The 11,641-nt window shown below is 40.6% G+C and overlaps 1 protein-coding gene across 2 annotated transcripts; it reads left to right on the forward strand.

The window, feature by feature from the left end:
• The first annotated feature begins 437 nt into the window (after nt 1-437).
• Nucleotides 438-10,876, forward strand: pwwp2b (PWWP domain containing 2B). Of its 2 annotated transcripts, none has more exons than XM_042010942.1 (3): nt 438-840; nt 2,893-4,615; nt 6,951-10,876. In XM_042010942.1, the coding sequence occupies exons 1-2, from the start codon at nt 701-703 to the stop codon at nt 4,613-4,615; spliced, it is 1,863 nt and encodes a 620-aa protein (XP_041866876.1). In that variant the 5' UTR covers nt 438-700; the 3' UTR covers nt 6,951-10,876. The 2 variants fall into 2 exon arrangements, with proteins under 2 accessions (XP_041866876.1, XP_041866875.1); XM_042010941.1 differs by having other exon boundaries at nt 2,893-4,611.
• Nucleotides 10,877-11,641: the final 765 nt, after the last annotated feature.

Below are 11,641 nucleotides of genomic sequence, written 5' to 3' on the forward strand. Positions count from 1 at the left end.
ACGAAGCCTTAAAACATAAATACAATCAAAATAGGAAATAAAGGTAAACATTATAGGCCAGTAATGATGAATATTAATCCTCCTGAATTGTACATTTTAGTTGTAAGCTATTATCAAATACATTATTTCTTCTGTGATAGCATACATAACTAAATGTTTAAATCTGTTTTTTATAGTCTGTATCCATTAAAACTTGATTGAGAATATATGTTTGATCAGACTTTATTCGTAACGTTAGTAGTCTTTATACGTTTCATGATTCTGTTGTGAAGTACTTTGAGTACCTTTTTATTGTAAAGAGCTATTCAAATAAAAATTTGATTGACTGATTTATGTTTGAACAAAAACAAAGTGTCTACTGGAGAGTAACAAAAAAAATGTTTCTACATGGGTATGAGGAGGTCTTTCACAGTAACTAACACACTAAGTCCGCGGCTGTGAATGCCATCAAACGTCGCAGTGAGACAGAGAAAGGGTAGGCCTTGTCTTAGGAGATTTTTTGCTCCTGTAGCACAGAGAGCGTGATGTCAGCGGTAGCAGTACTGTTGTAATTGACTTGGTGGGGGTGATGGCGTCATTTTATGCCCTGGTGTAGCCTCTTGCTCCAATAGCGAAGGGAGACGGATCTTTGGCCGACGCGACCGTGGCTCCCTTGGCCGGGATCGAGTACCGCGGAGCCGGACAATTCATCCCGGGAAACATGGAGGCTGTGGCCGAGGAGCTGCGGGCCGGCTCTCGGATACCTGTCACTATCGATCATATAGTTAACGATACACTGGTGGTGACACTGACCTATCGAGAAAGGAGTTACACGGGGATATTGCTCGATTCTAACAAAAAGTGAGTATAATTTCCTTCGTTTTCTTAATATTCCCGTGTGAAATAATTTGCCAAACTGTGCTAAAGGCTAATATACCTTTGATGCTAAGAAAAGTTAGCTTGTTAGATATCTGCTAGCATGCTGGGCCTTTAAAAAAAGAGGTTATTGTAGCTGACAAGGTAGCTAACGGCTAACATGTTGGCTAATGACAAACAAATAACATTTTATCACAAAATGAGACGACGAAATTTATTATATTACTGTAGCAAAACATTTTGTCATGACACTTATCCAGTCTGCAGAGATTGTTAAAGACTTATGTTGTACAGCAGCCACTGTTACTTGGTTCATCTATAGCTTATTGTTAGCCCAATCAAATACAGAGCACCTCAAACGTATTAAATAAAAGTAGGCATGGACCGAAGAGTGCCAGCTTATTAGTCATATTTATATGTATTTCTACATGCAAACGAATGCCCAGAAGTTTGCTGAGGTGGTGTTTATACAAATCTGAAATATTGGGCCTGATTTGAGATGTAGCCCTATTTTAGTCAATCATGTCTAATGTATAGAAACAATGGAAAACGACATGAACCGTGATTTGATTAACACAAGTGTAGTCCTTTAAACAAAATCTTAAGTGGTAACCATCTAGAGACTGTTTGACATTAAAGGCCCTGTCTTTAATCAATAACTATAATCCTGTTCAAATGAGAGAGCTATCCAAGTATAATTTCACATTTCAGCATGTGATCTGTTCTGGCATTCTTACTATATGTAACACGTATAAGCCTTGTGTTGTCCACCTTAACAGTCACTGACTATGGACTATTTATAGACTTTCAGAATCAAAATCTGAACAGCTTTGCCCCTTCTTTTGCTGCAAGTTGCCCTGAGAATAACCCATCCAAAAGAGAAAAATGGAGGCCTTGAAATAACTTAAAATAGATCCATATTTCAGGCCTTGTCAGAGGGTAAAATATGACTTCTTCCTTCTCCACTTAAGGAAAGCCATTTCCTGTCATTGTTTCCCACAACTTTTATGTAATTAATTTTTGTAATACCATGGTTTAGTTTTATCATTCATGCTAATCTCTCCATGTAGTTACACTGCACACACAACATGAAATGGCAAGAGCACTGTGAATCATCTCTGGTCATATTGTGCGTCCTTGTGCTTTGCTTAACTTGCACTGCCTGTTCCCTGTCAGAGGCAGCACTGGTTGTGCCATGTCAGTCACAGTGAAGGCTAATATTTGGCAGCCTAAAGGGCCATATATAAAGGTGAGAGGAGCCAACCTCACCAAGAGACTGTTCACTCAGAGATCTCTGCTAGCTACTTCTCTTGGGGGGAGGAAAATGGGCTCCCCAAATGAGCACTAATTATTAATTGCACCGCACATGAGCCGCAAGCATACACAAATGCAAAAACAAACTGAAATCTCCTGGCTACTCCTGTGAATCCCGAGTGATTCATGGGATTGTTTTTGTTCAGTCAGATGTTGGGGAGGAGGTGGGGGTGAGAGAGATCCTGGGCATCCTGTAGACTCTTTGTCTGCTGTCTCCTGACTAAATCAGCACAGCCATGTTACTTTTCCCTGTCAGCCACTTCTCAGACTGAAGTACTTTGTTGGACGTGTGTGTTGATCCCAGAATAAGTAAAAGGACGCATAAAAATTTCCCAACAAAAGTGAGAGATACAGTTTTTCCACTTCTGTAGCTTGAGGCTGAATGACAGAGCACGGCTTGCATTGCAGACCCCAACCCCCCACTCACTAAGAAGTTTCAGCACACAGGTGATAGGCAGTGGTGTTATAGCGTGGGGGGTTTCTATTTAAAGTGCATCCTTGGTGTAGGTGTTGTCATTTGCGGGATTATTGTGGAAAGCTTTGAGGGCTTTTTTATTTTTTATTTTGGCTAAACTGTTACAAAAATACATTTGTTTTTGTTGAAGTTCTTTGAATGTGTAACTTGGCTTTTGTGGGGGGGCTTACAAGAGCTTGGCTGTAGTACTGTGAAGCCGTAACATCTCCAGTTATTTATTATGTGTTTATCTCTCTCTTTCATCTTAGGACTGGGCTATTCTGTCTACCAGATTTCACGGCCAAACTTGGAAACTGCCCCATATCTAAACCAGCTTGTGAAATCCCAGAAATCTTGAGCGTGGAGCCTGTTCCTAAGTCCCCCAGCCAGGCTTCGCACAGACCAAAGGATGAAAACACTCTCCCAGAAAGCAGCACACCTACCGCACCTCCGCCCTGCCCCGTCCCCACACCAGTGCCAGCTGGACAGTCTCCTTATCCTCCTTATTTTGAAGGAGCCCCCTTCCCTCAGCCATTATGGGTGCGGCACACCTACAGCCAGTGGGTACCTCAACCCCCTCCACGACCTATAAAAAGAAAGAAGAGGCGGACGCGAGAGCCCGGGCGTATGACTATAAGTACCATCCGTCTGCGGCCACGGCAGGTACTGTGTGAAAAGTGTAAGAACACGTTAAATAGCGACGAGGACAGCAAAGATGCCATGAGCAACACGAAGACTTCTAGAAAAGAGAATACCCTACAGAGTGATGATGATGAGGGAGATTATAAGGATGCTCCAACTAAACTGTCAAGAAAAGAGGACGTTGTTGCAACAAAGGACACCAAAAGACGTGAAAATGGCACCAGCTTTGACAGTAAGCGCCTTAAAAAGGACAAAAGGGGTGAAACTGACGGGGAAAAGTACCCTGCAGGTGACGTTGTCCCTCACAGTCCTGTCATAAAGATTTCATATAGCACTCCACAGGGAAAGGGGAAGGTGATGAAGATCCCCTCACGAGTTCACGGTTCAGTCAAGCCGTTCTGCCCCAAACAGCTGGTGCAAAATGGCATGGGAGAAAATGACAAGGGGTCCGCCGACACAACCAAGGAACAGCGGCACATTCTCGATGCCACGAGGTCTGGCCTCACTGTGTCTATTCCCAAACTTAAACTAACCAGGCCTTTTGCAAACGTTAGTCAAGAGTCACCCCCTCCAAAGATCCACTTAAGACCTCCTCAAAGAGAGGGGGAGGAGACTATGGTTGAGTATGAAGCCGAGCTGGCCAGGAGGCAAAGCCCCAGGGCGCCTGGGCCATGTCTCCCCCACTCTGAAGACTCGGGTGAAGGGAAGAACTCTCTGGAGTTATGGTCAGGAAGTTCTGGGGAGGAGGCAGACCGCAGCCACAGCGACCTCACTCTTCTGATCAATTTCCGTAAACGAAAAGCGGATTCTTCTAGCCTGTCGGTTTGCAGCAGCGACAGCCTGGACGAGTCCAAGTCCTTCAGCTCTGACGGCACCTCGCCGGAGCTGTGCGACCTGGCGCCAGGCGAAGACCTCTCCGTCACCTCATCTTCTGTAACTCCTCGGGAAGATTGCAAGACAGTGCCGCCACTCACCGTGCGGCTTCACACTCGCAGCATGACAAAATGTGTCACGGAGGAGGGTCACGCGGTGGCGGTGGGCGACATCGTGTGGGGAAAGATCCACGGCTTCCCTTGGTGGCCAGCACGCGTGCTCAGCATTAGCGGCACGCGTAAACAGGAGACGGCCAACTGCGAGGCCCAGTGGCCCCAAGCGAAGGTGGCGTGGTTCGGTTCACCCACCACTTCCCAGCTGTCCGTTGCCAAACTGTCGCCCTTCAGAGAGTTCTTCAGGTCCCGCTTCAACCGCAAGAAGAAAGGGATGTACAGGAGAGCCATCTTGGAGGCGGCCAAAGCTGTTGGTCACATGGGTCCAGAGATTACATCACTGCTTTCCCACTGTGACACGTAGGTTAGTTCACAATAGTTCTCCTTTTGGTTGCAAGATTATCATCTGTCACCTGGAATATTAAAGTCATCGCAGTGTGTTTCATAGGGATGTCACCATTAAAGGTGTTTTTTGGTATGAATATTGTAAAAAAATAATCACAGCATTACAATTATAATGCATTGATTTCACTCTAAATGTATAAAAATCACAAGAACACTTTTAGTAACAAAGTAAAGTAACTGAAAATCCCTTCTGCTCTGTAAGGAATAAATAAAACCTACATTTTAACTCTGGATTTCTCTCAGAGATAACAGATGGAAAAGGACCTCTACCTGGACTCGGGAGCCTTCTTACTGTAAACTTCATTATAACAGTGGTTTTGAACATTTCTTTTGAAGCTGAGTAGAGAATTAGGAAACCGGGAAAATCATCCTTCTTTGGCTTCCAGTTATCATTTAGCTGAATAGCTGCTGTTTGAGACATAAATAATACTGGAACAGTGGAAATACAGAAATAAGCCAGACCAAGTATCTGAAAATAAATACAGCTTCCTCTAAAATGACTAAAAAAGTCATCGGCGTTACACCAAATCAGTCATGTTTGAACAGAGAAACTATCCATCAAAAAGGTTTGAGATGTTTTTATTTTTATTATGCTTATAATGTAACGTTCATTGAACGCTGCTTAACTGGTCATGTTGCACTGTAAACCCAACCAGATTCGTATGCAATTAAATAACAGCAATTAACATGATTGACTTTCATTTAAATGTTACACCAGGTAAACATTAACCTAATTTAACCCAATTACAGAACATTTACTTTTACTTCGGCATGCAAAGCCTGCAGGTGGGGAAACATATTCCTTGTATTTCCTCTTTCCACTGCAACTTTTATGACTGTTTTACAGGCTGACAATCCATCCTTCACAGTGACACCTTGATTATTTTTTCTTTAACCAAAGAAATCCAACATAGTGGTCTAAATCCGTTTTTTTGGGAGGGACCAACTCTGCCATACTTCCCCACTCCACTGTGCCTCCTCTGTAATAAGAACAGAATAAAAAATAAAACCACACAAGCAGTAAGACACGGATGTTTTATAACTTTTTCTTGTGAGCTGTGCTGATCTGCCGATTACGTTTCTGATATAATCTTTTATAGAAAGTGACAATATTGAGGGATCTTCACTATTATTTCATCATAGCTGCGATTAATTGTGAAATCAAGTAATTGTGACATCCCTACACCCTCATTTAACTCAGTCTGGTCTTCAGTGTCTTCATGAATGACTCGTCTGACTTAGTGGAAACAAAGTGGAGAATGACAGCAAAGAGTTGGTACAATTATGTAAGAACTGGAAGAATGCAGATGGCATGTTGGTGTGGAGATGTAGGCAGCGATGTCAGAAATTACCAAAAAGAAAAAAGCAACATACAATCAAAAGGTGAGCTACAGTCTGCAAACAGCCTCTTTTAAATGTCAGCAATTTTTGCCTTTTTCTTTTTTTGAAAAGCAAGTCTTGAATGTGGAGACATGTTGGATGAACACCTGTCTCATTTTAAATTCAAATACAACCAGAATCAGTATAAAGACTTTATTTTAGGTGTTTTAATAAAGCAGAAAAACATTTTATTACCATAAATTTGTCATTTTTCATTTCATTTTGTAAACATTTCAGGTCTTGGAAAGTTAGTCAGAACTTTATGAGAATGAAGATGATTTTCCAGCTTGTTGCTCGTTTAACAAACACATTTAACTCTTCTGTTCCGGCCTGTTTCATCCACACAGTCAAACAGTCGCTGTATTCAATGCAGCGGACAGCATAATGCAAGCGCAGGCTGTCCGGCTGACTGTCAGCTGGATCATTTTGTTTCAGCTGCCACTTTTGAGAGGCTCACACCAAGCTGACAGCATGCTTTAACACAAAACTGGTTAAGGACATTAAAGTATATTTTCAGTAAAGCCCAACTCTGGTTTACGAAGCGGACAGGCCTTTTCCAACCCTGCTGTTTACTCTGTTTTGGGCTCAGCAGCTGGGAGGAGGTTGGTAGCTGAGAATAAACAGCAAGGGGTTAAGACGAGACTATATTTGGTGGGGATTTTTTCCTTTTTTTTTTTCCATACCTCATAAAGGAAACGTTTTCCTCGCCGAGCTCGTTGGGGAAAAAGCTGATTTTACTTGACATTGCCTTTTAATCTTTTGATGACGAGCATTGAGAACCACATCTTTCCCACTCGTACCCAGTTTAAAAAAACAGTATATCGAATGTATGACCTGCCATGTTTGCTCATTGTGTTTACTTTGTTCTCCATCTTCTTCACCCACTTTTTTTGTGTTTTTTCTCTCTGGTGTAGAGGCTGAGGACTGAGGAGGGGTCTTCGAGGTTTTCCTGAATTCTCAGACTCTGTCATCAAGTCCCAGGAAGGAGTACGTGTGGTTGCCACGGCTACTATTTATATGCTTCTTTTTTTTTCCTCATGAGGCTGGTGGAAAAATGGCTGCCAAGGCGAAGTGATGAAACTGGATAAGGGAGCAAAAAAAAAAAAAAAAGACCAGGCATCTGATGGTCATGAACTGAACTATTACTTTTTTTTTTTTTTTAGATTTAATCATATTTCAAATAGAGCCGAATAACAACACTACAAGGACCCGAATGTATTTATTGTCTGCAATGGTTTGTTAAAATCATCTTTCTACAACAGTCTCGCAAAAACCCCCTAATGTGCTGCTGTCATCATCACGGTCCTCGCCAAGGTCCAACTCGTCCACGAAGGGAGGCAGTGGCATCTTCAATCGCCCTCCTCTTCCTCTCCTTGCTCTTGGACATCAGACTTTTTACCCACAGTTGAAGGTCTTACCCTGAATCTTCTGAAAATGTGAACGGCTCCATCCAGAGACGGTAGCGACTGCTCCAGCTCCTCTAGTGACCACAGTGTTTCATCTGTGTAGCTCTTTGCAACATTCGTTGGATTTGTGGATGTATTTATGCTGAACTCTGTCCCTCTCCAGAGTCATGTTGTGTCTTCTCTCCATTTCATTTTCAACTCTACAAGCCTCCCGTCTACATATTCCCCCCTCCCCTCCCTTGAACTCTTCATATATCCCAAGAACCATTTTTACATCTAATTATTTAAAGTGACACATTTAAGGAAAAAAAGAAAAAGCACTTTATCTGTACCTTTGGTGGCCTGCTGTAAGCTTACTTGTTTGAAACACTATTGCGAGATACAGCACTGATAGGCAGCGAGCAAGTTAAAAATATGTGGTTGACTATCCATGGCCTTGGAGATACAAAAAATTCTTCCTTTTGTTTTTGTTTTTTTTTTTTTGTTTGTTTGTTTGTTTTTGTTTTTTTTTTGTCTTTATTTTATGGGGACACCAGACACAGATGGTTGTGTACACTGTATTTTTGCATTTTCTCTGTCAGCTAAACTTATCTGCCACATTCACTACAAAAATAATCCTCATTTTTACATTTCCACTGGAGAAATAAAGAGTGAAGAAATGTGTCCCAGCCCCCCCTATGCATTATCAGTTAAAGCTTTATGAGGAGTTACTTTGGGAGGGGGGAAAAAAATAAAACATGCTGTAAGGATACTGTGAATTCAGCTGCTGCTTGTGCTGAAGAAAAGCTGGCTTGCAACTAGTCAGAGTCTTCAGTTGCATCGAGCAACACTGACCTTTAGTGGCTTTTCTGTTGAAGGCAGCACTGTTGGATTAAGGGGGTTGGGGGGGTGAAAGCAAGAGGGCACGGCTGTCGGTTGCAACCCGGTCTGCATTAAAAACTACACAAAGGTTGCGCACGGTCGCACTCCAGCCAATCAGCTTGTCTGCTTTCAGCTCATCCACGAACTGAAAACAGGCTAACGTTTTAGGGCAGAAATGTTTGGGTTTTATTTATTATTTGTTTGTTTTCAGGGGAGCAGGTAAACCTCTCTTCCATTTTTTTTTTTTTTTTGGATAATCTTTTGGCCGACTGTTGTCAAGCGCAGCTTTCACGCAACGAGCAGAGCAGTGCAAGAGTCTATGTATGTATGCCTGAGAGGGAAAAGTCGTCAGGATTTTTCCCGTGTAAAAGCAACGTGGTTGTCTACTGTTGCCCACGTTGGTCAGTGTTACTGGCTACTTTTTTTTTCCTTTTTTTTTTTTTTTTTTTTTTTTACATGTACTGTATATAAAATAAAATATACAAGCAATATTTGTGCAGTTGTGGGTCAGTCACTTTTGTCACTGATGATCAGAAGGGCTCAGATGTTCATGTGATTATTTGAAATAAGAATGGTTAAGATGTCAGTAATGTTATGTGAATCCTAATATTCAGCATAAGTAGTACCATGCAGCTTCTCGTTTTCAATTACTTTCCAAAATTAGGCTTCATAGTGTCAGAAATATCGAGGCTTTTGAGATTTCAGCTTGTCAAATTTAAAGCAAGCATTAAATAAATGGTGCTGATTTTAAAGAATGTACCAGGCAAAAGTTTTAAGCCACCCCTCATTTTTTATATATAACTTAGAAAATAGGTGGAAACCCAAGTAAGAATATAGTGTATTATTAAAGTAAGCTTTAAAGTTATTTTCCATGTGCACCTTTATTTCCATTTTATTGTTTTCTGTCCAGATGATCCCACACTGTTCAGTAAAGTTGAGTTTCTGCACTGGGGAGAATTTAAAAGTCCATCAGACCTTTTGTCACTTCTTTTTAGTCCAGTTTTTGTGTCATGTGGCATACCTCAGTCTTCTTACTAGCTTAGTGGTTTCTTGACAGCCACCCTTCATGGAGACCATTTTTGGTGGTGAAGCATAGATCAGACTTGGGGCTCGGCTGCATCTCAGGTTCTGTGTTAAATGTTTTCCTACTTTAACATGACATACCATTTAGATCTTCTTCTTCTTTTGTCACTCATCAAGTTTGAATTGATTTCCCAAGTTTTTATTTGTAGGTCTTAGAGATTCATACAGTATATTAGGCCAGTCAAACCATTATCTTTGGCTGTTTTTGTTTCTGTTTTTTGTGGATGTTAAGAAATGGGGAAAATTATGTCTTCTAGCAAAGTGCCTAAAAGATTAAATTTATAATTGGTTCTTTGCTAAGTTATTGGTTTGAGTTTGGTGCCTTTTGTTTTTAATGCTTTTTTATGTTTTTCATTGTAATATCTTAAAGACAGATTTTTCTGAAAATGTTTAGATTCAAAGACTGGACTGAAAATGAGTGAAAAAGCAGCCAAGGTCCGAAGAAAAATTATCAAAAACCTTCAGAAATGCTGGATTACAAGTGAGTCTGATAGTTTGGAAGCAAAATATAAAGAATTGAGGGGTAACTTGGATACTTTTGCACAGTACTATATTTTTGTTGACGGCCATAATTGATGATCTTCTTTTAATTATTTTATTTCTTTGTGTCTCATTAGCTCCCATTCTTTGCAAAAAATGCAATACCCAGTGTTTAATTGGTTTATCCTTCACCAGTTTTATATTCTGTGCTGGTTAAACTGATGTGTGTTTTCATGTTCAATAAACTGACGTCAAACTTCTTTTTTAAGGATAGATTGGCTCCATCTTTAAGTTTACTCAGACTAAAGGGATAATTCTTCATGTAAAAAGAGCAGTTTACAGCTGTGTCTGCTATAGAGTTGGCATGCCAGTCCTAATCCTGCATTTGTGGATGTGAGCAGGTTGGCCTAAGAGCGGCTGGGAAACAGTGAGGCGAGGACCGCAGAATCCAATCCAAAAGGTTTTATTCATCAGTCACAGGTTTAAACAGAAACTCACTCCTTCTGTTGCGGGGTAGTTCAGTCACCATCAGCAGCCGCACACTCTCTGTCTCTCATTCACAATCTCACTCTGCCCCAAATGAGCAAATCAACCTCATTTATTCTCTGCCGCTGATTGGGCTGTATCATTCCCCCAACAGGTGCATCCTCAATTATAACATGCATTTCTCTATTAAAATTCCTTCTACAAAGCTAAAAGTATTTACACACTATATACTTAACACTACAATCATAAAGTTAAACCAAAACCCAATATACAAATAAACTCCAAAATCTTCCTGCCACATGGTCTCTCCCAAATCATCAAAAGATATCCAGGCCACCTGCAACCCATTTGCCCGGTCACCCTGGAGAGGCCATGCGCCAGGTAAGTAAAACTCCATTACTCCATTAAATTACCTATGGACTTCAAATTTACACACAATGTTCTGCTTATCACTGTTAACAGCTGTCTTTGCAGGTATCTGTAAAACAAACCACATATCAGTATTAAATAAACAGTTCAACCTTTGTGCATGATTGTAATTCTTTAAAGTACCAAACTGTCAATTAACGGGCAAATGTATATGAAAACCAATTAGTGTGCTATACAACCTATTTACAAGTCCCAGGCAATGCAACGAACCTCAGCTTTGTTACAGTGGAAATGAACTTTTATAGCTTTCATGGTTTGTTACAGTGAAAATAAGTTTTTCTTGTGTATTTTAGATAAATTCGGTGTTTATATCATGAATATATACTTTAAATTAGTATAAAAAATTGCTCACAATTCATGCTAATGGGAAGTTAGCATGTTAGCCTTGCATTTGGGCAAATTAAAATTTAAAAAAATTGTAAAGCGGAATGACAATGTTAAGTAGAAATTTTATTCTAAAAAGGTTTGAAGTGGGAAAGTTAGTCGATTGTCCTGTGTTATGTCCCAGAGCGAACATTAATGTCATTAATGGCATGCTAGGAGAGGATCACCTAGCATGTACTAAAACCTACTGACTGCTACTTTGCTTTTAGCATTGGGTGTTTTGTTGGGTAGGAGGCCAGGTTAATGCATTTCAACCATTCTCCTAGCCTTGGTTTTTAGCCTTAACAATATCCACAATGTTAGGTTCCTTTTTATGCCGTTTTTAAATGTTCAATAGTTTGTCACTGTGAAAGCAGAGTTAGCTTGAGCTAGCAAGAAGACCAGCTAGCTTGATTTACTGTCAACATAGATGATTTATTTACCTCTGGACATGACAGTTGTTTACTCTTACTCTAACCTAGTTAATACACCACTTA

Source organism: Melanotaenia boesemani, chromosome 16, assembly GCF_017639745.1.
Source record: "Melanotaenia boesemani isolate fMelBoe1 chromosome 16, fMelBoe1.pri, whole genome shotgun sequence".
NCBI classification, from domain to species: Eukaryota; Metazoa; Chordata; class Actinopteri; order Atheriniformes; family Melanotaeniidae; genus Melanotaenia; species Melanotaenia boesemani.